The sequence below is a fragment of the Nomascus leucogenys genome, chromosome 14 (assembly GCF_006542625.1).
Source record: "Nomascus leucogenys isolate Asia chromosome 14, Asia_NLE_v1, whole genome shotgun sequence".
NCBI lineage: Eukaryota > Metazoa > Chordata > Mammalia > Primates > Hylobatidae > Nomascus > Nomascus leucogenys.
Genome location: NC_044394.1, coordinates 87,878,383 through 87,906,208, shown reverse-complemented (window position 1 = coordinate 87,906,208; position 27,826 = coordinate 87,878,383). Strand labels below are relative to the sequence as shown.

At 50.2% G+C, this 27,826-nt stretch overlaps 1 protein-coding gene across 4 annotated transcripts in view; it reads right to left on the bottom strand.

The window, feature by feature from the left end:
• Positions 1-425: 425 nt before the first annotated feature.
• USP36 (ubiquitin specific peptidase 36) overlaps positions 426-27,826 on the bottom strand; it is a 44,797-nt gene continuing 17,396 nt past the window's right edge. For 3 of the 4 annotated variants that reach the window (XM_030828293.1, XM_030828294.1, XM_030828295.1), the window contains 15 exons: positions 26,360-26,427; positions 25,429-25,499; positions 24,368-24,450; positions 23,114-23,225; positions 18,823-18,963; positions 18,185-18,285; positions 17,269-17,410; positions 11,419-12,096; positions 10,611-10,741; positions 7,899-8,492; positions 6,854-7,068; positions 4,425-4,526; positions 3,675-3,790; positions 3,160-3,309; positions 426-2,663 (listed from right to left, as the gene is read on the bottom strand). In XM_030828293.1, coding sequence (XP_030684153.1) covers positions 3,178-3,309; positions 3,675-3,790; positions 4,425-4,526; positions 6,854-7,068; positions 7,899-8,492; positions 10,611-10,741; positions 11,419-12,096; positions 17,269-17,410; positions 18,185-18,285; positions 18,823-18,963; positions 23,114-23,225; positions 24,368-24,450; positions 25,429-25,499; positions 26,360-26,427 — 2,686 coding nt within the window. In that variant the 3' untranslated portion in view covers positions 426-2,663; positions 3,160-3,177. The remainder of the gene's footprint in view (positions 2,664-3,159; positions 3,310-3,674; positions 3,791-4,424; positions 4,527-6,853; positions 7,069-7,898; positions 8,493-10,610; positions 10,742-11,418; positions 12,097-17,268; positions 17,411-18,184; positions 18,286-18,822; positions 18,964-23,113; positions 23,226-24,367; positions 24,451-25,428; positions 25,500-26,359; positions 26,428-27,826) is intronic. The other variant, XM_030828296.1, reaches the window with a different exon arrangement.

The following is a 27,826-nucleotide window of genomic DNA, read 5'->3' as shown; positions in this document are numbered from 1 at the left end:
CACCTCGCTTGTTCTTACTTGGCTGTCCTCATTTTGGGGTGTCCAGCCAAACCCCTAAAGAGAAGCGAAGACATGATGCCCTGTGTTTGGTGGATACCCTGGGGTGGAGAAAGCTTACTTCCAAGTTACTAAAGGGAGACGCAGGGAGCCACACACACCAGGTAACACAGCTGCAGAGCAGCATTCTCAACAGGACCCGCTGCACTGCAACCCGCCTGCACCCCAGGGTTCATTCAGCCTCTTGGTCACCCATTCACTAGGGTTGCTCTCGCCAAATGTAACCTCCTGGTCACTGAGCTCCCTGCAGGGACCTACCTGCCCCTCCTAGCCCAGCCTCAACTTCCAGGACAGATGGAATCAGCGAGACTGTGGTTGGGATGTACCTTTAAAAAAAAAATCAAATGAAACCAACAAAGACACAGAACTCACAAAAACAGAGTATTTTATTGCACCAAGATCTTGGCAACATGTGGGACTCCCCAGGCCCCAGGAGAGGAGGTGCAGAGGATGGGACATAGACCTCTGCACACAGACAGGTGCGGCCATGCAACCAGGACGTCGGGCAGGTGAGTGAGAGGACCTGGGAGAGGTAGCTGCTGTACACAGGCCCCACTCCCTCCAGCTCCATTCCCGAGCACAAAATTAAACAGACCCAGATACTAAGTCAACCAAGTGACTGCTACGACAAAGGCTTGGGTTATTGGTATTTACTTACATAACGTGCATATGACCTAGAGTTTGAACTCGTTTTCTGGGCCTCATCTTTCCCTTCCCTATCTGGTTGATGACTTCTGTGGAGGGAAGGGACGTGACTCCACCCAACAGTGATAAACGCTGCAGAAAGTCATCTCGTGCTCACCACTGCCCAAGAGTTAACGAATATATGTACCTCAGGAAAAGGTTTTACAGTTAACTAGTGGAGAAGGGAAGAGACTGATTTGGAGGAGAGAAGGGAGAGAAAGGAAGGAGATAAATTCTGTGCTAGCAGACAACTAACATTTTCAACTACAGAACATTACATGAAAAACATGGCAGAGGGAACAGTTCACACAGGAATGCAAGTCAACACCCCGAGAAGAAAAGGAACATACACTGTCCGTGAAGGCATGTGTTTTCCCTCCCAGATAAGTTACAAAGCCAGAGCACGGAAGCCAGGCCCTCATCTTTGAACATTCAGAGATCGGTCCGCAGGAGAGGGCACCCTGAGCAGCTCAAGGCAGACCTCCACTCACTGCTGCTGGGACAGAGGTGGCCGCAGGAGCTTGATTCTCTCCCACCCTTCTAAGAAGAGAAACGTAAAAACAGAAGAAAATCCAAAAAGAGACACCCACCCACATGGAAAAAAATAAATGTATCTTCCCATATTAAAAAAGCGATTCCATCTACATGCCAGTAACCCCCCAGGCCCCAAGCCCAGGGGCAGGAAGCAAAGCTGCCCCAGGGAGAGGGGGTGCAGACAGCGGGGCAGCCACCCGGGACAGCAGGACGCCTCTGGCCCAGCAGAGCCACACTGAAGGAGGTCTAAGTACAACACCACATCCATCTCCACCTGCGACGACTCCGGGAGGAAACGACGGGGACAGACTCGATGAGGAAGGATGTTCACGGTCACCTTCACACTTCCCACTACTATGAGGGCATCTGTCTTTTTCTTGAAAATATCACCTTCTCTGAGGATTTCCTGTATTTATTAAATTACAAGTTGGCAGGCACAGCTTGAGCAAGATAGAAAAGTAATCTTCTTGAGTTATACAATCATTTAAATTCCAAAGCACTCACAAAATTGAGCAAACAAAGCCACTATTTGCATATTTGGGAAAGGAAACATATTGCTAATGGAAGCCACAGGACTGGTCAAAAATAAATGTTTTGTATTAAGTAGTAAAATAAATGGAGAATTCTACCCCAAGGCCTCCACCTCAGTGAAGACCTGCGGGTTATTGCAGCTGCAAGGGAAGCTACAGCACAGTCGTCTCAGAATAAACAGCAGCCTGGAAAGCAGATGTATTCGCAGGTATCGAGGGCTCCTCCCACCCCAAACAGCCTCTGCACTCCAGGACAGTTGAGAGTTACTCACAAGGAAGGGGTGCACAGTAGGGCCACCCTCTCGAGTTCCATAAAAGGGAGAGGGGGCTGGGTGGGGTCAGCTCTTCCTTTCTGAGGACAGGTAAGGCCAACAGATGAAGGGGCCCCACCGAGGAAGCAGGGGAGGGCGGGCTCGGACACAATGGTGGCGTCAGCCCCGAGAAGCAAGGGAGGGCTTGCCCAGAGCCACCAGCTATGCACCGGGAGACCACCTGGGGGACGTGTGGCCACCATCCCCCACTCTCTTGATAGCCCCAACCAGGGGCAGTAGCCTCTGCCAGCACAGACCACTGTCTATGAAACACGAGAAGGCACAACCCGGCAAAGATGTCCAGCAGGCGTGCAGCCACCTCTGCTCACACACACACTGTCGTTTCTCTTGCAGGGCTGGTCAGGAATGTCACCAAAGAGGTTCCGATCTAGAGAAGCCTCAAAGCCTCTACGTTGGGTGGTCTGTGGACACTGGTACCGGGAGAGCTCCTACCGTGACAGGCTCACAGCACAGCAGAGCCCACATAGAGGGCTCCCTCAGATCCAGACTGACAGCTCCCAGAAAGGGACGCCTTGTCTCCAGGAGGCTGCAGAACAAACCACGGTAGTCCTGACAGAGAGAAACGGGACCCCAACCTTCCCACTGCCACCCTCGGGTAGGAGTCCAACCTAGGAACCCAATGCATGGCATCTCGATGCGGCTGGCAAACCCCACACACCCTTCTGCAAGTGACTGTGACACGTGCCAGATATACACACCACCCACATCCCACACACACCCCACACATGCCCTTCTCCAAGTGACCAGGACACATGCCACAGATGCCAGGTGTACACACCCCACACCCAACACACACTACACACACCCCCTATACACACGCATCCCACACACACCCTTCTCCAAGTGACTAGGACACACACCACAGACACGCCCACACCACACACACACCACCCAACACATGTGCCAGATACACAGCCCACATACATCACACACACGCATGCCACACCCCACCACACCCCCTATACACATACACGGCACACACACCCCCACCTCACCCTTACACCGACTCCCTCGGAACCGACCTCCTTCCACAGGGGCAATCAGCGACGATAGCTGAGGCTGGCAGCCTTTGCCGGGTGAGTCACAGACCAGAAGTTCCGTCGAGTCTGAAGTTTCTGGAAGGCGTTGAAGTTTCTCCTCTTCTCTCTCTTAAATTTTTTAATTTTCTTTTCCTAGACCAAGAATCACAGGCATCACAGTTCCCAAAAAGGGCTCTTTCCTGGCCCACGGGGCTCCATACTGCATGCAGGTCACCAGCTTCCTGCATACAGGCCGGGCTCTCACGAGCTCTCTGGAGACCCACCCTTCACAATGACCCCTGCGCACGGCGCCCTGCAGTCCCCCTATTGACAAAGGGGTGGAAGCTGCGAGGATGCATGCCCTGTCCATGGCCACATGCCTGGACAGGCCGGGGCAGCCTGGCTCTTCTCACGCTCGGCCGCTTCATGCCACTGCCGCCACCTCCAACTGCCCGGGCCCTGAGCTGAGCCACGCCACCCTGCTCCCTCAAGCCTGTGGTCAGCATCACGCATCGTACCTTCCCTCGGTCAAACTCTTCGTCCCAGTCATCAACCACGGTCTCAGTCCGGGCCTGTCTGCTGTCTTCAATAGCATCCTGACTGACCGCCGACATCTTGCCATCCCAGGTCAGAACTACCAGGCAGACACGGGGGTCAGCATGAGTGCAGGTTCCCAGGTCCCCTGTGGCTTCACTTCAAGAGTGTCATTTACCAACTAGTCTACTCATAATTAGTCAACAATTTTGAGTGCCACCTTGTGGTGAAGAGAAGGACAAGAGGAGGACGGCTCGGCGCCCATGTGTGGTCGGTCAGCACGGAACCCCCAGCGACGCCCTCTTAGCTAAACCCTAAACCACGGCCAAAGAGTTCAATTCTTTCTAAACCCATGCCCTCGTCTGAGGAACTAAGATGTCATGTTCGGTCTCGAAGTCTAAATAAAAACATGCTCTGAGCAAGAAGTGACATTACCTAGGTTGGAAGAGCTTGGTCACTCTGCCCCTTCCCTACCCGAGACCCAGCATGTGTGGGGCTCCTCACCCTGCCCCAACCCTTAGAAGCAGCTGTTCTGGATCCTGCCATGGAAGGAAGCCACCTTCATGCCACGGCTGAGGGTTTAAAGAGGACTCCAGCCAGTATTGAAGCCCATTTTCAAAGCCGAGCGATGCCCGCCCTCCACACTCGCAGTGCACCAGGATCCATTCCACACCTTCTCTCCTACAAAACCAACCAGTCAAAGGCAAACACAAGTCCTGTCTTCAAACCAGTACCTTTTCTCCCGTAAGCTTTATCAGATGAGTATTTGAGCAGTTCCTGGACCACATCAGACTCCCGCTCTCCATTCCAAGACACAGGAGGGGCCTGGCTCAGCCCTGCAATCGGAGCAGCCAAGAAACATTTAACAGACGTTTAAAATAACCCACCGGGGAAGCAATCTCACACCTTAAATTATAACAGAACTTACAGTAAGTGGATGCTTGCCTTTTTTTTTTTTTTTTTTTTTTCAAGACAGGGTCTCACTATGTTGCCCAGGTTGGTCTCAAACTCCTTGGGACTCCCACAGTGCTGGGATTACAGGCATGAGCCATGGCGCCCAGCCTAAATGCTTATTTACTAAGGCTTACATGCTTAATTTACTAATGACCTGACCCAATAGAGAAGGCTATTGTCCAAGTCAATTCATGAGAAAGAAAACATGGAAAATAACAAAAAGCTAAAAAGCAAAAAAAAAAAAAAACCCCTCCAAAACCCCTTTAACCAGTAGTGTAAGTCCTCAGTCTGACAGAGGGAGGGAAGAGAACTAGATCTAAATGGAATCCACCTCACCTAAGGGAGAGGCCTGTGCCCCAGGACCAGCCTGACACCTGGACGGCCACAGGGGTGGAGGGAACGGCCAAGCTTGGCTGCTGCCATCAGGGGCCCCGACCTCCTAAGCACTGTCCAGGGGGAACCTGGTCCCCATCAGCAACACTACGCAGGTCCACCCAGCACCTCGGGACCAGGACAGCACTCACCACCCTCACTGGGTTCTAGAAACCCTTTCTGAACTCGTCCTCTGCCCAGCTAGCCACATAGCCCCTGGAATATACTCACCTCCCTTCACACAAATCTGACCTCATTTCTCCCTGCCTCCAATTCCTCAGTGAGCTCCAGGCTAAGTGTCCCTGCCCCCACACAGTGGCTTCCATGGTTCCCGTCTCATCCACACAGCCCAGGGACCCGGCCATGCAGAGCGGCCTGCCTGCTCCCAACGTGTTGCGCCTCCTGCCCTTAGGTCTGGTACCCTGCCCATTTAGCCACTCTCCTCAGGTGCACAGGACTGCAAGAGCCCATGTGGCCCCCAGCGCCTGCTTGCTAAGCACGAGCCCTTACTGTGTGGTTCTGGCTCTGCCAGGGAGCCCCGAGGGCCCAGGGTGCACTGCTCAGTAGACACAACCAGCACCTGGCATGGACCCTGGCGCACTGCAAGTGCTCAAGTGATGTCCCTTGCACTAACAAGCCAACTCCACTTCGCTCCGAGGGTGGCACGGAGCACGGCTCTGGTGCCGTTGTTAGGGCAGTACTTTTTTTTTTTTTTTTGAGATAGAGTCTTGCTCTTTCGCCCAGGCTAGATTGCCGTGGCACAATCTCGGCTCACTGCAACCTCCACCTCCCGGGTTCACGCCATTCTCTGGCCTCAGCCTCCCGAGTAGCTGGGACTAGAGGCGCCTGCCACCACGCCTGGCTAATTTTTTGTATTTTTAGTAGAGATGGGGTTTCACCGTGTCAGCCAGGATGGTCTCCATCTCCTAACCTCGTGATCCGCCCGCCTCAGCCTCCCAAAGTGCTGGGATTACAGGCGTGAGCCACCACGCCCGGCCAGGGCAGTACTTTGAGAGCATGCTGGCCAGCAAACACAGTCGGCACTGGCTAGCACCCACGTTTTGCATTTTATTTCACACCATTTCATTTTTAACGATAAATTCCTTTCTTAAGAGTTGCATAAATACAGATCAGTCTCTAAGGTCCTGCTGGCCCCAGATGCACTGCCATAATCAGACCTTCCAGACTGCAGAGGAGGCCTCACTCAAGCTCGGCCCCCTATACCAAGCAACCAGGACTTTCTCTCCCCTTCACTTAACAAATGTGTTCTGTGGCGGGTGCCTGCCAAGGCATGCCCCAGCCAGCCCTAAAGAAAACAAAACACCCTCCGATTGAGGGGTGGTGCCCAAGGACAGCCACAGCACACAGGTCCCCAACAGCAAGCAAACCATGCTATGTTCTGAATGGCCAGCTACACAGAGGGAGAAGAGGATTCACTTTTGAACTCAACTCTTCTAAATTCAACCATCACAGAAAAAAACGCAGGCTGGGAGTTCAGCGAGTCATTCCATGAGAAGCTGTAGACAGAACAGCTTTGAATCGAAGACCCACTGGTGTTCACAGAATGTTTTAAAGTTCATGTGCACTGTAACCTCTCCCATGGGGCTGTTTCAGTCAAATGCTTTGACACATGAGGAAGCTTCGACCCCATCACCCAAGGGAACAGACTCAGGGGCGGGGGGTGAAGGTTGGTAGGGTCCCAGGGCCCTTCACATCTTCTCCCAGACCCTCCCAAGCTCAGATGCAGTAGACGCTGCTCTCAGCCTGTACACTCCCCAATACCCCCCTCGCCCAGTGCATACCCATGTGGTCCCCCAACCCCTCGCCCGGTGCATACCCATGCGGTCCCCAGGACACCAGCCATTTGCAGATGGTGCGCGGCTGCTGGACTCAGCGACAGCAGCATCTGGGGGCTTGGCACTCCTTGGGCCTTCGAGATGCCCATCCTCTTCTACCGCCCGCTGTGGCTCCTGCTTTCTTTTTTTCTTTTTCTTTTTCCTTGGAGACTCTTCCATGGCCTCTGGATCCCCGTCACCCATGGGAGAGCGGCTGCTTGGAAGTGAGAGGCAATTAGCTCTGAGCAAACTGGAAGGGGAGCAGGAGTGCACAGACACCCGCCTGCAACATGGAGAAGGTGCCACCCCAGATGTGACCCAGTGCACAGAGCTCCCTGCAACATTCTTCCCCCCACATGCATTAGCGGATGCTCCACACACAGCCATGGAGATAGTAGAGGGAAAACCAGTCACATTTCCCATCCTAACTGAGCCAAGACCGTTGATGCCAATGTGCAGGCTACTGTGACCTGATGAAACGGCAGAGCCTGGCCTGGCCCGGGACACCTGATCCAGCATCCTTGGACGGCCCTGCACATACAATGATGGACACTACTGTCCACACCACTGTCACTTCAAGGACCAATCCACTGGTATTTATCAGGAGATTTTTTTTTTTTTTAGACAGGGTTTAGCTGTCACCCAGGCTATAGTGCAGTGACGCGATCTCAGCTCACTGCAACCTCAGCCTCCTGGGCTCAAACCATCTTCCCACCTTAGCCTCCTGAGTAGCTGGGACTATAGGCGCATGCCACCATGCCCAACCAATTTTTGTTTTTGGTAGAGAAAGGGCTTTGCCATATTGCCCAGGCTGGTCTCAAACTCCTGGGTTGAAGTGATCTGCCCACCTCAGCCTCCCAAAGTGCTAGGATTACAGTTGTGAGCAACCACACCCAGCCAGAGGAGACATCTGATCCCATATCCACATTTTAGAAAACCACGCAAGCAGACTACATTTCCAGACCATACCTACTTGGGGGTAGATTCTGTGGTTGTGCTTTGTTTCTCGTCAGAGGTAGACAGATGCCACCTTGCTCCTGCCCTTACCTGTGCCAAGGTGGGTCCTGGTGCAGGCCGCCTTCTTCACCAAGACCTTCTGCTCCTTTCCTCCTCCGCTTCCTGCTGCTCGCGTGGTGGCCATCCGTAACACATCCCACCTGCTGGCCATTCACCTGTGGCTGTGTGCCATCTTCCTGCCATCTGACGGCGGGCAGCTGTGCCTGGCCCTCCCTCCTGTGCGCGGGGCTCCCAGGCTGTCTCTGTGTCTGCCCCTCCTGCAGGGCAGTGGCAGCTGTGTCCTCCGGGTGCTTCTTCTTCTTCCTCTTCCTCTTCCCGTGGGGAGCCGCAGTGGCCTCCCTGATGTGCTGTGGGAGGCGCGTCTCTGAGCCCAGCCTCTGGAGCTCTCCCACGAAGGTCTTTTTCCTCTTCTCAGAGGGGCTCTGGGGGGGCTCACTGGCCTCTGGCAGCTGGTGTGGAAGGGACACAAGGTCCTCGTTGACCTGAGGCAGGGCCGTCGAGATGGAGGAGCAGCTCCGTGGTTCTGATGTCCCTGGGGGCTTGGGGGTACTGGACAGCAATGTGGGGTGGGGGCTGAAGGGGGGCTGCAGGCGGCTGGATGATTGGGGAGCAGGTGACACAGCCCTGTGGGGACAGCCAGGAAACAGGGAGAGGATGTTCTGAAAGACCCAGCAGAGCTGTTCCTTCTGTCTACCCTCACTCCCCTCCCTTTCACCTAAAAATCTGAAAAGGCTTTTGCCCTGTAGTTTTCAGATACACATTAAGTTACGTGTATGTTTGAAAGAAAGCTAACAGTTAATTCAACATCTATTTAAATGCAAAGTTGGCTCATGCCTATAATTCTAGCACTCTGGGAAGCCAAGGTGGCCGGATCACCTGAGGTCAGAAGTTTGAGACCAGCCTGGCCAACATGGTGAAACCCCATCTCTATTAAAAATACAAAATTAGCCGGGCGTGGTGGCACACGCCTGTAATCTCAACTAGTCGGGAGACTGAGGCAGGAGAATCGCTTGAACCTGGGAGGCGGAGGTTGCAGTGAGCCGAGATCGCACCATTGCACTCCAGCCTGGGTGACAAAGCAAGACTCCGTCTCAAAAAAAAAAAAAGCAAAGTTACCTAGGTGGTGGGTTGATAGGTGCAGCAAACCACCATGACACCTCTGTAACAAACCTTTACATCCTGCACACATACCCTGGAACTTAAAATAATTGATTCCCGAGATAAAAAAAAAAAAAAAAAGCAAGCCAACACGTGATTTTAAGTCAAAAAAAAATTTTTTTTTTTTAAAAAGGCAAAGTTAATAAGAATTGTTCCATGCTTTAGTTTCTTGTCACCAAGCCATTCAAGTATTTTTGCAATCTCTAATGTAAAAACATCTTTAATACAAATGTGTTAAGGGAGGAAGCCTTCACTAAACAATAAATGGTAAGGAAAAAAAAAGATCCCATGAGGATTTATTTTCCAACCTCCGAAAGTCTCAGGGTGTTCCTGGGCAGGAAATGAGCCTCATAAGGAAGGCAAGTGTTGAGTTGGCCTAATGACACCTCCACATTAGCGTCATTACGACGCTGAAACCGGGACACAGATTCGTAGAGCAGAATCATGAGCAAGGCGTGTCCGGGACAGGATCTAGCGCCAAACCCAGTGAGGCTCTGTGAGCTCCCTCTTGCCAGCTATGTGTCCCTAGGAAAATTAACTTCTCACTCTGAACCACCATGTTCTCATTTGTCAATGAGCTGGGACCACAAAGCCCACCTCCCAGGGTTCCTGCGGAAAACAGGACGCCCATCACCATCTCAACAAACTGTAAGGGCCATCAGCTGCACGATGTTTCATTACTCTTAAGTGTCTTCTGGAATCTTTTCAAAAAAAAGCTTGTAAGGCAAGAAACGAAAAACACCCAAACACTTAAGGCCCTCCTGTGTACACAAATCTTATGCTAGGTATAGGGTAGAGGTGTGTTTGTGCGTGTATATGTGAGAGGACAGTAAGGCAGAGGCTGTGGGCAATGCACAGTCATACCTCGCCCTCATGCAGCACTGGAGATTCTAGAACTAGAACCCAGAGCCGAGGCCACCAGTACAGTCCCCGCAGGCCGCCTCATGGCTCACCCCATCTTTCACTGCTTCCTTCCCCACTCCCACCGGCTTCCAGACAGCCATTTACCAGTTACTCTCAACTTCCTGCCACTCGAGGCACCTACGAGACGCAGGCAGCCCCTGTGGACCAGGTCCCACATGCACAGGTCCCATCTCCAGCAGGTGTCTGCAGAGGAACCCGAGAGCCCTGAGACAGTTCTTAACCCACATGACGCTAGCAGGCAAGACGTCCCACAAAAAACGCACGGGACTCCAAGCTCACTCAAGGCCTCTCGCCAAGGCCTCACTTCGCCTTTCTCTTCGACTGGGAAGTATTGTCATGGGGCTGGTAGGGACACAGGAGAGGTCAGTCCCCAGCACACCACGTCACCACATGGATGTCACAGACAGACCACCAACAAAGACAGAACTAAGACATCAGGACTGCAGAGGCCGAACTGCCTTCACCACCCAAAGCTCCTTTACCACAGGGGAACACAGAAGAGGGGGACCTTGGTCGGTGATGCCCCCCTGTACCTCCTGGCTGCCCCAATGCTTTGCCTGTCCTGTGAGGCTGGCGATCCGTCCAACTCCTCACCAGCCAAGCACACGCAACCACAGGGAGAACCAGTCGGCACCCAGAAGGCCCCGGCCCAAAGCTTACCTGGCTCTATGGACGGGCCAAGTGGAGGCAACGACGGGGTGAGAGGTTTTCATGGGGTGGGTGAGGTCGGAGGATGGTGAGGGGGGAGGTGGACGGAGGTCATTGCCGGTCGCCCTCCACAGGGTGCTGGCCTGCAGTTATCGACATAAATAAAAACTTGGTGGTCTAAAAAAGGTTTCCGTGAGTGAAGAGGGAAAACAAAAGTAACAAAAAATGAAAATAAAAACAAAAGAGCCCAGAAAAAAAGATGAGGGGATAGAAGAAGACAAAAAGGGGAGGTGAGGGGCAGGGAAATGGTAGAAGAAGAACCAGAAAAGTATTTTTGGTTAGAAAACAAAAAAAAGGAAGAAAATTTAAACAAAAATCTCAGCACAACAATCACATCCTCGTGCCGTGGCTGCTTTCTAAGCTTCCTGCTGCAGAGCTGCCAGGCACCCCACTGGGGCTCTGCGCTTCCTGCCCGCCCCACCCCTGCTAGGGACACACGCTGGTGGGGCCCACCCTCCCTCGGGTTCTGTCAGGATCTTCCACCTACTGCGAAAACAGGGAACTGCTACCTTGCCCAAACCTCCATGAGTCACATGAGCATCACCAGATCATCAGGGCTCTCTCAACACCCCATACTGCCTTCACCCCAAGATAGCCGTTCTTTAATTGCAAATGGCTGGGAATGACTAAGACACGTTGTTCCTCTGACATGAGGGAGGCCAAAGCCCCTGGACAATGTTCTCACTCCCTCCAAACCACAACCAAGCAACTCTTGGAGCTCTCCTGATACACAGCAGCGGCGAGACCCCCATACACCCACCTTCTTGGCAGAAAGGGCCAGTTTTTTGGCTGGTGGAGGAGACATGGTGCTTGCAGGCTCAGCGGTGGTGCTGCTCAGGACAGGGGACTTCAGCTTCACCGTCTTAGAATCTGCTCCACTTGGCAGCGTTTTGGAGTGGCCAGTGGTGGAACAGTTTGTTTCCTGAGAATCGCAGAGATGGGCCGCTCCACTCCTGGGGGTCTGGGGGGCCTTGGTGGAGTCGCTGCTGGCCGAGTGCTCTGGGCTGGAGCTGCTGGAGCCCCTCCTGTCGAGGCCAGTGCTCTCGTCGTTCCCCTTCGGCCCATGCCCGTTGGCAGTGGCTGTAGCCAGGAGCTTAGGTGAGGTAGAGAGGACAACATCCCTGCTGTCCCAGGAGCCCTGCCTTTGGCTCCCAGGTCTGCTGCTACTCAAGTTGCTGGTCCCAGGCAGCCCCTGAGCAGTTCTGGGGGAAAAGTGCTGTGGAGGAGCTGGCTTCTTCACCTTCTTTCCAGGGTCATCTAGGATGGTTGGCATGTGTGTGGGGGTCTGGGAGAGTTTGGGGGAAGGGGACCCCGAGGGCAGCTTTGGAGGAACACAGCCGTTCTGGGACTTCAGGCCCAGGGTGGAGCCATTCCTGGATATGGGCACACCAATCTCTTCAGTGGTGTGCAGCTTCTTCATCGTCCCAGAGTCTTGTCGCTAAGGAGAGCAAAGCAGAAAACACAACTGAGGAAGCAAGAAGTCCCAGCTGGGCCACATCTTCATAAGGCCACAGCGAATCTTAGGAGCAGGCATGGCCTCTGATTAGCATGCTCAAGATAAATTATTTATCTGGACTCTTGGTAAAGACACTGTGGCTTCTCTGAACAATTCTGGTGTTTTGTGACATCCCAAGGAACAGGGACCACAGGCGTGCACCACCACACCTGGCTAATTTTTGTATTTTTGGCAGAGATGGGGCTTTATCATGTTGGCCAGGCTGGTCTCAAACTCCTGGCCTCAAGCAATCCACCTGCCTCAGCCTCCAGAAGTGTTGGGATTACAGGTGTGAGCCATAGCACCTGGCCTGAATACATACCTTTATGGCCATCTTTACTATAAAACCAGTACATTTTCATCAAGATTTGAGAAGAGAAAAAAGTATAAAGGAAAAAAATTTAGCAAAGGTCCATCACCTAAACATAACCATGCATTAACGTTCTAGTGCTTTCTTCTTTCAATCTTTTCCAAATGGTTCTGGCCTGAAGAGTTGCAACCCAGTTTTATCTTAAAGCTATTATCTCAAGCATTTTTATGGGCGACAACTCTCAACAAATATCTTTAAGACAGGGTCTTGCTCTGTTGCCCAGGCTGGAGTGCAGTGGCGCGATGATGTCATCATAACTCACTGCAGCCTCAACCTTCTGGGCTCAAGAGATCCTCCCACTTGAGCTGCCCAAGTGGCTAGGACTACAGGAGTAGACCACCACACCTGAATAACTATTACTGTTTTGTAGAGATGGGGGTCTTGCTATGTTGCCCCAGCTGGCCTTGAATTCCTGAGCTCAAGCAGTCCTCCCACCCTGGCCTCTCAAAGTGCTGGGATTACACGCCTGAGCAACTGCACCCTGCCTGTCAGCCTGTCTTTGACATTTTACTATATATACTATGTACTACTGATGCATATTAACTGTGTGGTTAATTTATATAAGCTATATTGTCTCCAACTGTTGAAATTAATACAGTACAGTATATGTGTGTGTATCCTTTATCCTTCAGAGCACTTATTACAACTGCATAGAAATAACTTATTATTCTGTATTTAAATGCTGAATGTCAGCCTTCCCCTGCCTGACCAAGAGGCTGTACCCATATCTCTCTTGTTCCCCCTGCAGCCCTCACCGGCAACTCAAGGGTCTGGTATATAGTTGGTGCTTAAAAAATATTTGTTGAGCTTTTCCTGTACTTAGTACTCCATGCTAATTTTCAGGAAATGGAATTACAAGGCTATGAATATTTTCATGAAATCTGATGCAAAATGCCAAACTGCTTTTACTATACTCCAGCAACATCTATTTTTCAAAACATTTGCTAATTTGACACTCGTTTGGGCTATTACCACTTTAACATTCATATTCGCTGCACATGCACTAGAGTGATCTTCATTTGAATGAGATCTTTTGTTTACAAATGTTAACCTTTTGTTGACAATATTTTACAAGGTTTTATTGTTTCATTTGTGTTTGTAATAAATTATGTACAAAAATGTAAATCTTAGTCAATTCATACTTTTTCTACATTTTATCCTTCAATTTTAAGCATACAAAGTCTTCTTCCCTCTCTCAGAGGTTAAGAATTTACCTCTATTTTCTTGAGTTTTGTTTTGCTCCCTACATTCTATTCTTTGTTAATACTGTTTTCCAAAAGGAATTCATCTTTCCACTGCACCACAAAGCCTTTTCACTGGTTGAACATTTCCATACACACTAGAACTTGCACCATGTCATTTACAGTAAAATGGCTCTTGTCTGCTTGCTGTGTATTTGGAAAATCACGTTTGTGATTTGCAGTCCCTGCAGGTGTGCCTGACACAGGGACTCTCCTTGAGCCAACCTCCACCCTCGGGCATCACTCTGCCCGTGGAGTTCCTGTGGCAAGTGAGGCTTCCTTTGTTTTTCTGGGGTTTTTTTGAGACAGGGTCTCATTCTGTTGTCCAGGCTGGAGCGCAGTGGCACAATGATAGCTCAATGCAGCCTTGACCTCCTGTGCTTAAGCAATCCTCCTGCCTCAACCTCCCAACAGCTGGGACAACAGACGTGTACCACCACACCTGGCTAATTTTTGCACTTTTTTTGGAGATGGGGTTTTGGAGATGGGGGTCTTTCTATGTGGCCCAGGCTGCTTCCTTTTTTTTTTTTTTTTTTTTTTTTGAGATGGAGTCCCGCTCTATCGCCCAGGCTGGAGTGCAGTGGCACAATCTCAGCTCACTGCAACCTCCACCTCCCGGGTTCAAGCAATTCTCCTACCTCAGCCTCTTGAATAGCTGGGACTACAGGTGCACGCCACCATGCGCAGCTAACTTTTGTATTTTTAGTAGACACAGGGTCTCACCATGTTGGCAAGCTGGTCTCAAAACTCCTAACCTCAAATGGTCCACCCACCTCAGTCTCCCAAAGTGCCCGGCCCCCCTATTCTTTTTTTTTGTAGACAAGGTCTCACTCTGTCACGTTGCCTGGAATTCACCAGCGTGATCATGGCTCACTGCATACAGCCTCAACCTCCCGGGTTCAAGTGATCCTCCCACATCAGCTTACTGAATATTCTCTGTGCTGATGGGATCTATGTTGCCCAGGCTACTTTTTAAATTTGTTTTGAGACAGGGTATTGCTCTGTTGCCCAGGCTGCTGTGGAGTGGTATGATCATGACTCACTGCAGCCTTAATCTCCCTGGCTCAAGTGATCCTCCCACCTCAGCCTCCTGAGTAGCTGGGACTACACGCACGTGCCATTAAACCTGGCTAGCTTTTGCATTTTTAGTAGAGACAGGGTTTTGCCCAGGTTGGTCTCGAACTCCTGGGATCCAGTGATCTTCCCACATTGGCTTCCCAAAGTGTTGGAATTACAAACATGAGTCACAGTACCAGGCCCAGGCTGCTTCCTAACTTCCTAGTCTGGGCTACAGTGACCACCAACTTTGCAATTATATCATGTATTTCACTGCCACGTCAATTCTAATGCTTCTAATTTCAGCTTCTATTTTCTTTAATGTGAAGGGAAATACAGATGTACGTAAATGACCAAAACCCCTGCAGACTGTGAAAGGCCCTGACTGCCTGTGTGTGGGGTTCAACTCTTCATTCTAAAGGGAGGGGAAGACGATCCATCAAAAACAGTCATCCAGGCCGGGCACGGTGGCTCATGCCTGTATCCCAGGACTCTGGGAGGCCAAGCTGGGCGAATCACTGGAGGTCAGGAGTTCCAGACCAGCCTGGCCAACGTGGTGAAACCCCATCTCTACTAAAACTACAAAAATTAGCCAGGCGTGCTGGCGGGCACCTGTAATCACAGCTACTCAGGAGGCTGAGGCAGGAGAATCGCTTGAACCCAGGAGGCAGAGGCTGCAGTGAGCTGAGATGGTGCCACTGCACTCCAGCCTCAGCGACAGAGCAAGACTCTGTCTCAAAAAGAAAAAAAAAAAAAAAAAAAAGAAAAGAAACAGTCATTGAGAGAGGGTCCACCCCACTTCAAATGATCACTGTGTTCTAATGAAGAAACTGCTCATGAATCCACTTAGTGAAACTGAATTCTTAACAGTTCTAGCAGAAAATTTCAAATACACACAAAGGTAACGTAGAGGGTAGTTCCTAATGGTTAACCTGTAACCACATAACCTTTATCATCCTCTCTGTATGTATATGTATGTGTGTATATATGTATGACTATGTATGTATGCACATACACATATTTCTATTTCTGATCCCTTTGAGTCAATTGCAGACATGATGTTCTTTTACCCCAAAATATGTCCATGTGTATTTCCAAAGAACAAAGACATTCTCTTACATAACCACAGCAGAATTACCCCAATCAGGAAATTAACATTGGTACAAACTACTCACATTTCCCTGTTAAAATGTGAGGAGAGGCCAGGCACAGTGGCTCACGTCTGTAATCCCAGCACTTTGGGAGGCTGAGGCGGGTGGATCACGAGGTCAGGAGATCGAGACCATCCTGTCTAACAAAGCGAAACCCCGTCTCTACTAAAAATACAAAAAATTAGCCACGCGTGGTGGCACGCACCTGTAGTCCCCAGCTACTCGGGTGGCTGAGGCAGGAGAATCGCTTGAACCTGGAAGGTGGAGGTTGCAGCAAGCCAAGATTGCGCCACTGCACTCCAGCCTGGGCGACAGAATGAGACTCCGTTTCAAAGAAAAAAAAAAGGGTATTTTTTCCCACATGCTCATGGTTAAGAGTTTGCTTGGTGCCTATAATCCTGGCACTTTGGGAGGCCAAGGCAGGAAAACTGCTTGGGCTGAGGAGCTTAAGACCAGCCAGGGCAACATAGTGAGACCCTGTCTCTACACAAAATTTAAAAATTAGCTGGGTGTGGTAGTGCACTGATAGTCCCGAATACTAGGGAGGCTGGGGCAGGAGGATGGCTTGAATCCAGGAGCTCAAGCCTGCCCTGAACCACGATTGTGCCACTGTACTCCAGTCTGGGTAACAGAGTAAGACCCTGTCTCCAAAAAAAAAGTTTGCTTGGCATTATAAAGGAAATAAAAGGAGCGCACACAGAAAGTTTGCTTGGCACACCTGTCACGACACCTGTAAGTGTGCTGGTCTCATGAGTAGAACAGACCTGTGAATGACAGTTCTAATTTGCTGGGTCAGGATTTTCTCATTCATGTCTCCTCCTTCTCTATACCTAATGTCAGCTGATGACCAGTTTAAGAAATAACATCGGCCGGGCGTGGTGGCTCACGCCCGTAATCCCAGCACTTTGGGAGGCCGAGGCGGGCAGATCCTAAGGTCAGGAGATCGAGACCATCCTGGCTAACACGGTGAAACCCCATCTCTACTAAAAATACAAAAAAAATTAGCCGGGCATGGTTGTGGGCGCCTGTAATCCCAGCTACTCGGGAGGCTGAGGCAGGAGAATGGCGGCAACCCGGGAGGCAGAGCTTGCAGTGAGCCGCGATCGCACCACAGCACTCCAGCCTGGGCGACAGAGCTAGACTCCGTCTCAAAAACAACAAAAAAAGAAATAACATCAACTAGAATAGCGCAAACTGCCTGCAAACTCCTTCCACCGTGGCCAACTTCCCAAGCGTGAGGAGGTCTGTGGGGAGCACCAAGACCAGCCGCTTTGGCCTCCACCATTCTCACAAATACCTTTCCAGTCAGTGGGGAGGAAATAATCCCATTGCCGATGTTCTTCTTGGAGTGATCTGGAATCACACTCAGGCGGCCGGGAAGGGAGGAAGAGCCTGTCCTGGAGATGAGGCCCTCGGGACTTTTCTTAGAGCCTGGAATTCTGTCAAAGGAAGAAAACAAGTCGGGAATTCTCTTACTAGGCATTACAGAAATGGAGAGAATCAGAATAAGTTAAGGCGGGGCAAAGGCAGAAACACGGCCTGGGGAAACCCTGCCAGTCCTAACCACTTCTCTGGAATCTCCCTTTGCCTTTCAACCAGTGAGACTGAGAGATCAGCCCCAGGTATCTGCTGAATATAAGCAGAGCAAGGGCAAATTAGAGTCAGAATTCCTCCAAGATCAGAGTTCAATGCACCAGAAAGCAAGAGAGACCCCTCAAACACCTCAGCAACACTCAGCAGAGATGTACAAAGCAGTGAAAATGCCTCAGCTGCCACGGGCTCCAGCCTCCAGGTCAGTGACAGCCAGCTCCGGGAGAAGGCCCCTCCAGAGAACCTCTGCGGCAACACCCCCACAAACACATCCTTCCCAGCCTATCCCTACAGGGGCCGCTTCCCCACATGGGAAGGGGCACTGGCTGGCTACCATCCAGGGAGCAGTACCTCTAATCTGGGGCAATACTATAAATGGTGACTTTCCCATTGACATTCAAAACAGCATCAACGTGAGGGCAGATGGAATCCTGTCCTGACCTTCCCAAGGCTCTGGCTTTACTAAAAAGTGTCCTTCCCTGTGGATGTTCTCCGTGACACATGACGAACCCCTCCAGTGGAATTCCCAATTACCTTCAAACAAAAAAAGATTAGGGAGGCCCATCGGTATAAGGAAAGAGCAGAGGGAGTGAGCTCATCTGGGAAGGGCGTGAGTTTATTACCGCAGATAGAACAGCACGTAGGCCTGCTGGTTCAGAACCACCTTGACATTGCTGGAATGGACCAAGGAATCATTCATCTGGTACCACTGTCCATTGCTTGCCTGAAGCAGCCAAGGATGTTGCAGAAAACAAAACAATCAACAAGCATCCCATTATCCTCACTTTTTAAAAAGGGAATAAAAAATCTGTTAGTTGCTACATTTCCAAACACTATTAATAATCAACAGGTAACAACTTCTATTAAAATGTATAATATTTTCATAACTCGGAATGTGACCCCAAAGGGTGCTCTGAGTCCCAGTTCCTTCCTAGTGCCCCAAGAGATAGGAAGTGTCCCTTCTAAAGGACATTCAGGCAGTGTCATCACCATGGCCGATTGTGCCAGGGTTCTAAGGATGGCCCCAGAAGCGGCTGCCTCTTCCGTGTCTCACTGCAAGTCTGAGAACACTAGGTTCTGGTGCAACACTTCTGTAAAGGCATCTTTTCACTCCACGCAGAGAGGCAATAACGAGGACTTGAATACGACTACAAAACATGACACTTTTCACAAAGTAAGTGCTCTACAGAGGCCGCATCTGGATGTGCATGGGTGCTGAAACCTGCCCCAGGAGGCAGCTGCACTGCCACAAGCCTCTCACCTTCACGTAGCAGTAATAGTGCCCGGCATGGCAGCTGTAGCCCGAGTGCACCAGGACAGCATAGAGTCCATACATGACAGGATCACCATTATTCTGGGACATATACGGACGTATGTTGAGGAATTCCGGATAACCTACATCCTGTTTGAAAAATCAAGGAAAAGGCAAATAAAATTCACTTTGAGAGTAAAGATCAATTTGCCCTTTCCATCCACAACCACACAAAATGCCCAACTTGGCTGGTCTTTAACAATTTAGGGGCCGGGCGCAGTGGCTCACGCCTGTAATCCCAGCATTTTGGGAGGCTGAGGCAGGGGGATCACTTGAGGAGTTCGAGACCAGCCTGACCAATATAGCGAAACCCCACTTCTAATAAAAATACAAAAACTTAGCTGGGCATGGTGGTGCACTGCCTGTAATCCCAGCTACTCAGGAGGCTGAGGAATGAGAATCACTTGAACCCGCGAAGCGGAGGTTGCAGTGAGCCAAGATCGAGCCACTGCACTCAGCCTGGGTGACAGAGTGAGACTCTGTCTCAAAACTGCCCTACCACGAAAAAAGAAAAAGACAATTTGGGACGACTGGGTGTGCAGCAACACTGTGCAGGAGCTCCCCCAGGCAATGATTAAAAACCAAGATGCTGGCCAGGTGCGGTGGCTCACGCCTGTAATCCCAGCACTTTGGGAGGCCAAGGCGGGTAGATCACAAGGTCAAGAGATTGAGACCATCCAACATGGCGAAACCTTGTCTCTACTAAAAATACAAAAATTAGCTGGGTGTGGTGGCACGTGCCTGTAGTTCCAGCTATGCGGGAGGCTGAGGCAGGAGAATCGCTTGAAACCGGGAGGTGGAGGTTACAGGGAGCCAAGGTTGTGCCACTGCACTCCAGCCTGGCAACAGAGCGAGACTCCATCTCAAAACAAACAAACAAAAAACACCAAGATGCTGAGAAGTGAGTCTTCTCCAGCCAGCCTATGGGAAACTTTATTGTCCCATCAAGCAATGTAGGATCTGTTCTTGTCTTTGTCAAGCATCTACATTAGTTCTCTCACCACCTGGTTCCTAACGATAAAATGAGAAGAGTCACTCATTTTCTTTCCCTCCACTTTACAGGAACGTTGTTGGTGGGAGAAAAGGGAGAGAATGCTGGGTTTCAGATCTTCAGAAATAAAAGTGCTGAATTAACACAGCCAACTGCTACAGCAAGTAAGACTTTTAATGAACTGGATCAGAAGAAAGGTCATGCTAAAATGTGTTCCCAAAACTGACCAATTTTTCATAGAAAAAAATAGACACACACATACATACATGTATACATATATACACACATGCATACACGCACATACACACATGCATGCATATATACACATGCATACACACACATACACACATGCATGCATATATACACACATGCACACACACATAAATGCACACATGCATACACATGCACACATAATGCATGCACATACATATATGTGCACGTATACATACATGCACAACACATACCTGCACACACGTGCATACGCACATATATACATACACTCACACACATATATACACGCATACACATACATGCATACATACACACATACATGCACACACACATACACGCACACACATACGTACATACACACACATATATTCTTAGCAGTAATAGTGCCTGGCATGGCAGCTGTAGGCTGAGTGCACCAGGACAGCACAGAGCCCACACAACGGGATTGCCATTATTCTGGGTCATATACAGACGTGTGTTTAGGAACTCCAAAAAATATATACACAATTTTTTTTTTTTTTTTTAGAAACACAGTCTTGCTCTGTCGCCCAGGCTAGAGTGCAGTGGCACAATCATAGCTCACTGTAACTTCAAACTCCTCGACTCAAGCAATCCTCCTATCTCTACCTCCCACATAGCTGGGACTATAGGCACATGCCACCATGACTGGCCAATTAATAAATTTTTCAGGCTGGGCGTGATGGCTCACACCTATAATCCCAACACTTTGGGAGGCCAAGGTGGGTGGATCACTTGAGGTCAGGAGTTCAAGACCAGCCTGGCCAACATGGTGGAACCCCGTCTCTACTAAAAATACAAAATTTAGCCAGGCATGGTGGCACACACTTGTGGTCCCAGCTACTTGGAGGGCTGAGGCAGAAGAATCGCTTGAACTTGGGAGGCAGATATTGCAGTGAGCTGAGATGATGCCACTGCACTCTAGCCTGGGTGACAGAGTGAGACTCCGTCTCAAAAAAAAAAAAAAAAAAAAAAAAGACAAAAAAAAAACCCAAAATTTTTTTGTACAGACAGGGTCTCACTATGTTGCCCAAGCTGGTCTTAAACTCCCAGTCTCGAGCAATCCTCCCACCTCAGCCTCCCTAAGTGCAGAGATTAGAGGTGTAAGCTATTGTGCCCAGCCTAAATCATTTCTTTAAACTGAGTTGTGGGATTTGTTGAAATGCATAGATCTTCAGTATACAGCTCAAAGAGTTTTGACAAGTATATACTGATGGACATGCAGAACATCAGCTAGAAAATTCCCACATCCCAGTCATTGCCCCCATCTCAAATATCCACTGTTCTGATTTCTGTCACCATTAATTTTGCCTGTTCTTAAACGTCACATACCATCAGTCATGTGCCACATAACCATGTTTTGGTCAATGACAGACCACATATACAACAGTGATCCCGTAAGATTGTAATACTGCATTTTCACTGTACCTTCTCTATGTTTAGATACACAAATACTTCCCATTGTGTTGCAACTGCCTACAGTATTCAGGACAGGAACAGGCTGTGTAGGTTTGTGGCCTAGGAGCAATGGGCTATACCATACAGCCGGCTCCGTCCTCTACGTTTGTGTAAATGCACTCTATGATGTTCACACAGTAACGGAACTGCCTGGTGACACATTTCTTAAAACGTGCCCTTGTGGTTACATGACACCTGAGTCTACAACAAAGAATCTGCAAACACATTTGGGAAATGCTGACCTAAGCAAGCCCCCTACCACTACCAGTGAGGAAATGGAGGCTCAGCCAAGGGTGTTGTTCCAAACCACACAACCAGGCTCTCAGAACAGAACTTCTATGAACAGATTTTTATGAAATACAGACATCTACTAGGCGTGGTGGCTCATGCCTATTATCCCAGCACTTTAGGAGGCTGAGGCAGGCGCACCACCTGAGCTCAGGAGCTCTAGACCAGCCTGGCCAACATGGCAAAACCCCGTCTACTAAAAACACAAAAATTAGCCAGGTGTGGTGGCAGGCGCCTTAATCCCAACTACTCTGGAGGCTGAGGCAGGACAATCACTTGAACCCAGAAGGCGGAGACAGTGCCACTGCAATCCAGCCTGGGCATCAGAGCAAGACTCTGTCTCAAAAAAAAAAAGAAAAAAGAAACACATCTTCTACGAAAATGCCACTATAGGCCGGGCATGGTGGCTCACACCTGTAATCCCAGCACTGCGAGAGGTCAAGGCAGGCAGGTCACTTGAGCCCAGGAGTTTGAGACCAGCCTGGGCAACACAGCAAGATCCTGTCTCTACAAAAAACTTTTTAAAAAATTAACCAGGCATGGTGGCATGTGCCCACAGTCCCAGCTACTCAGGAGGCTAAGGCAGGCGGATCGCTTGAGCTTGGGAGGTCAAGACTGCAGTGAGCTGTGATGACGCCACTGCACTCCAGCCCAGGTGACAGACTGAGACCCTTCTTAAAATAAAATCTAAAAAATAAAATACCATCGTGTCAAAAGTAGTTTTTTTTAACTCCATATTCCATAAAAAGCCAGTGCATGCAATGGCACCTGTTCTAGACATCAACAGGACATGGACGATGCGAGTCTCACTGCCCAGTGCTCATCACACTCATATGGAGAACCCTGAGTGTCCCTGCCAGGACCAGCCCAAGCACAACCAGAAGCTGCGGTAAATCCAGTAAGACAGTGGCCCTGGAACTTGACTGTGTATAACAAGCATTCAGGGATTTTGCAAAAATGCAGATTCCTGGGCCCTGTCCTCCAGAGATTCAAATTCACTAGCACTGGGATAAACCCAGAAATGTCTATTTTTAAAAAGCATCCCAGGTCGCTTCACCTCTCTGTGACTGTTTTCCCGTCCTGGACAACGGCGAAACTACAGTCCCTACTTCACAGTATGTGTAGAACCTTCAGAACACGGACAGGTACTGTGTAAACAGCAGCTATCAAACTCGTGGCTATCACTTTCTTTGTGTTATTCTGATGCCAACTGTGGCCCACAGAGCTGCCTGAGATGGCGTCACGAGCGCTCACCTTGGTGATCTTACCCCCGCTGAAGTTGGCAAAGCGCTTGAGGGAAAGGGTTAAGACGTTGGATGTTCTGTGGATGGTGAAGCGCTTGCTCGCTGGAACCTTCTTCTTGCATCTATGAAGAAGGTGATGAGAAAGATTAATGATTGATTCATGCTCTGAAAAATGTTGTCTTAACGCTAAGTTAATAACAGCAACAACCGCTCTGTAATAGTGGAATCTTCATCAATGAGATTTAGACCTTTTGCTGCTCTAAAAATCACATTAAGCATGCCTCAAGTAAAGGAAAGCTACCACAGGGAAATAAGACTACAGAAAGTGGGAAGATTCTAAAGCAAAAAAATAAAAGTACTGTACCCACCAGGAAACGAAATAAAATACAGGAAAAAGTTGCTTTGGGGCAACACAGGAAAGAGCAAATTAAAGCAGATGTGGCTGAGTGATAAAACGGGCAGGCAGGAAGTCAACGTAAGCAAAGCCAGAAGATGCGCAAACGCAGGGAGAGAAAACAGAGGCAGAGGCGCGCAGCTTGGAGAGCTGCAGGAAACAGACTTAAAGAAGAGTAAAGCAGAATTAAGAATATATTCTTTAGTGCCTACAGCTTTACAACGACCTAGATATAAAGATATTCAGCCGGCTGTAGTAGCGTGATCCCAGCACTTTGGGAGGCAAGGCAGGCAGATCACCTGAGTTTAGGAGTTCGAGACCAGCCTGGCCAAGGTGAAACCCTGTCACTTAAAAATGCAACAAATGACAAAGTAAGAGTTCTATCTGCAGAAACGGAAAAATGTCCAAAACCAGTTAAGTAAAAAATGAAAGCCAAAGAATACACTCCTTAAGAGGCAAGAGAGCAGCTGGTTGGGCACAGCCCCTGGGGTGGCCGCCCGGTGTCAGCCAGTGTGAACTGATGTGAGCTCGTGCTCTGCCACGTCCTCTCGGTGTGGCCCCATGGCTGGTCACTTCACTTCTCTGTGCCTCAGTTTCACCATCACTGGCAACGGGAAACCACAGCCCCTACTGCACAATACATGTAGCATCTTTAGAACAGGTATGGTGTAAACTGTAGCTATAAAAATCATAGCTATTGCTTCATTCGTGTTATTTAGAAGTTTCTGTTTTTAGGACACACATAGGTTCTTCAAGAAATACGAGCAGCGGTCACCGCTAAGGAAGAGGGGGTGGGCACAACACTGTCAGGTGAGGTGACTTATTTCCCGTCTGGTGTCAGTCTTCTGCCACAAGCAACGTGAAACTTACTTAGCACACATGTAGGCATTCTCTCCACTCAGGACATCTGCTTTCACAAAAAGTTCCAGAGCACGCACAATATTCGCAGCTTGCTGAGGAGGACAAAAACAGGGAGTAAGATACACAGCAGAAGAAAAAGGCTGATTCAAGAAATGCCAAATTTAAGGTCTTTTTTAGGCTGAGGCAGCAAATCACAAAACTTGACTCGCATAAAAATTTGCCCACTAGCTACCAGACTGGGACTCCTTCTCCAGTGACAAGAAATGAAAGCAGCCAGGACCTGCGGCTCACGCCTATAATCCCAGCACCTTGGGAGGCCAGGGCAGGAGGATCACTTGAGGCCAGGAGTTTGAGACCAGCCTGGACAACACAGCAAGACCCCCATCTCTACAAAGAAATTTTAAAAATTAGCCAGGCGTGGTGGTGCATGCCTGTAGTACCAGCTGTGTGGGAAGATCACTTAAGCCTAGAGGTCAAGACTACAGTGAGCTGTGATTGCGCCACTGGACTCCTGCCTGGGCCACAGAGCAAGACCCTGTCCCTCAAGCCCCTATAAAAAAAAAGAAAAGCAAAGAAATGACAGCTGCAGGTCTGCCATGAATCAGTCACTTTTATCAGGATGATCTTGTAGCTGGACCTGCTCTGGAGCTTGGGTTGGCCCAGCAAAGGCAGGCCGCCCTCCTGCAGACTGTAGCTGGAACACGGCATGCACATAAAGCCAAGGCTGCTCTCCCAGGTGACGCCCACAGAGCCACCAAGCTCCAAAGGCTGCACGCCGCCCACAGCACACAACAGACTCTCCTCAAGCCCTGGGGACAGCGCTGTTCCTGTTCATGCTTCGGGACACAAACTCAATTTTACCATTTTTTTCTTTAAATAAAAGGATATGCATAGGAAAAACTCTAGAAAGAAACAGGTAAAGACAATGGTCTGTACTGCAAGGCGGCAGGGAGCAAAGGAGTTTTCTCCCTGTCTATTTTGATCTGATGCCTTTACTGTTCTGCTGGTTCTGTTTCACCCTCTGGCCTCGCTCTCCTACTGCAAAAGTGAAGGGCAGGACAGATCTGTACCCGGATCTCCAGCGCGACGTCCAAGTAGGGGTCGTAGGTGTCCGAGACGCTCTTGCACACGGAGCACTTCACTGCAACAGAACAGAGGCAGTGGAGCAGGTGTGGCCTGGCAGAGGCACTCCCAGCTCCCAAGACTGAGACCCGGCAGGGAGGCAGACTCTCAGCAGGGCTTTGGCCAAAGATGAGATTCCCACTAGCCCCTGAAGCATCCTGGTGTCCGAACAGAGAGCTCTCCTTCACCACTGAAGTTCACAAAGATAGATGTCAATGTCTTTGCACTCACAGGGCCCTCCCTGCCTGGACTGGTGACCACCACATGCGGTACTCTCCTGCTGAGGGAGAGGAGAGGGAAGATCCGCCTCCTCCCTGCACGTGTGCACGGCACTTCCTCATGAGAATGTATATATGTATATATATATATACTTTTTATTTTTTTTTTTGAGATAGAGTCTTGCTCTGTCACCCAGGCTGGAGTGCAGTGGTGGGATCGTGGCTCACTGCAACCTCCACCTCTTGGGTTCAAGCAATTCTCCTGACTCAGCCTCCCAAGTAGCTGGGATTGCAGGCATGCGCCACCGCGCTCGGCTAATTTTTGTATTTTTAGTAGAGGCGGTGTTTCACTGTGTTGGCCCTGGTTGGCCAGGCTGGCCTTGAACTCCTGACCTCAGGTGATCCTCCTGCCTTGGCCTCCCAAAGTGCTGGGATTACAGGTGTGAGCCACCACACCCAGCCCTCATGGGAATATCCTAACAACCGCTCCAGTGGCCAGGCGAGCCAAGAGTCTCAGAGGAAACCATGGCTCAAGACCTCAGAGACTGACCCAGGTCTGCACAGCGAAGAAAGAGCCCCAGCCTGCGTTCCAACTCTTAGGGTTTCCTGGGTTCATGTTCTAATCCTGGCAAGAAGCAGTAGAGCAAACGTCTCCACTTACCACGTGATCTGAGATACCCTCCAAAAATTTGATGGACCAAGGTAGTAGCCTGCGTTTGACGATCCAACCTGAAAAGGAGACCACAGCCTTTAAGGGAAGGGCTCAGCATGATGACACGAGGGATGGCCCCATCCCAGCAGCCCCATGCCCACCAGTCACAAGCTCAGCGTGAGGCTGGGGAACTCCACCCCCCACCCGAGTCACCACAGACCCTTAACCTCCATCCTCAGCCCACGCTGCCTGGCAGTCTCTCTGCAGAGCTCTGACCTTCTCAGGGCCCCACTCCCCACAGTAGCCATTTCAAACCTTCACAATGCCCACTGCCACCCACTTCACAGAAAATAAAAGCCCCGAGAAATGTACGTGTATCCTCACCCAGTGTTGCCTTTTTTTTTTGGTCTCAATAAAAAGTAAGTACCCAAATCTAGAGTGAGGCGGGAGGCCAAACATCCCCCTGAGCTAGGGCGCCCACCCGGCCCACCCTTCCACTTCTCTGCTGGTCATCAGACAGCTGGTCCCCAATCCGGGAAGAGGGGTGGGGGTGGGAACAAAGGCACAAACAGGACCAAATCTCCCCGGCTCTGCACCCTTTTCAGAGAGGACAGCAGAGTCAGACGTGGGCTTCAGGGTCAGGAGCCCTGCACTCACTCATGTCCCCCGCACCGCTCACTAACTGGGATCTGAGGCAATCCAAGCTCTGGGGCCTCTTCTCACCTGGCCCCGGGGCTGCCTGGTGCCTCCCACGCCTACGTATCCATATGGTAGCTACTCACACTGGAAGATTCTGAAACAATACACCACATCCAGTCTCTGCTCCTGGTTCTACTTGCAACCCACTGCATCTGGTCCTGACTCGCTGCTCTGGAACTGCCTTCCTCAGGGTCGCCTAAGGCCTCCAGGCATGAGGCCAGCTGGGTCTGCAGGCCCTTTACTAGGAGGCTGTGCAGTGCGCCGGTGCACCCACTCCCTCCAGACGAGCTTCCCCTCTCCCCAGGCTCTCCAGCCCCGTCTCCCCAGCTGCTTCCCCGACTCCTCACTGGCACAAAGCGGGGCTGTTTCCAGGGCTCTCTCCACATTTCCCACAGCCACCCAGACCATTCCAAACCCGCAGGCTACACTCCCCCTCCCACAGAACATGCACACCTCAGCCTCTCATCTGGCCTGTGTGACTATTTACCATGGCACTTCCCAGACTCCCGGAGCTCTGAAATACTTGGGGGACCAATACAGGATCATTCAATTTTTATTCTGCAAAGTTAGAAAACGAAAAATCAACTGCCACCATCTACTGTCCCACCATTCTTCAAAAGTGACCTTTTAACTGCAAATACTAGCAAAGATGTAATCTCTGCATGGACTGAGAACTGTGGGTAGCTGCGTGTGATGGCGGCTGCCAAAATCCAGACCACCCCACAACCCCTCTGTCGTCCAGAAGCCCGCAAGCACCAGAGCCCACAAGGCCACAAG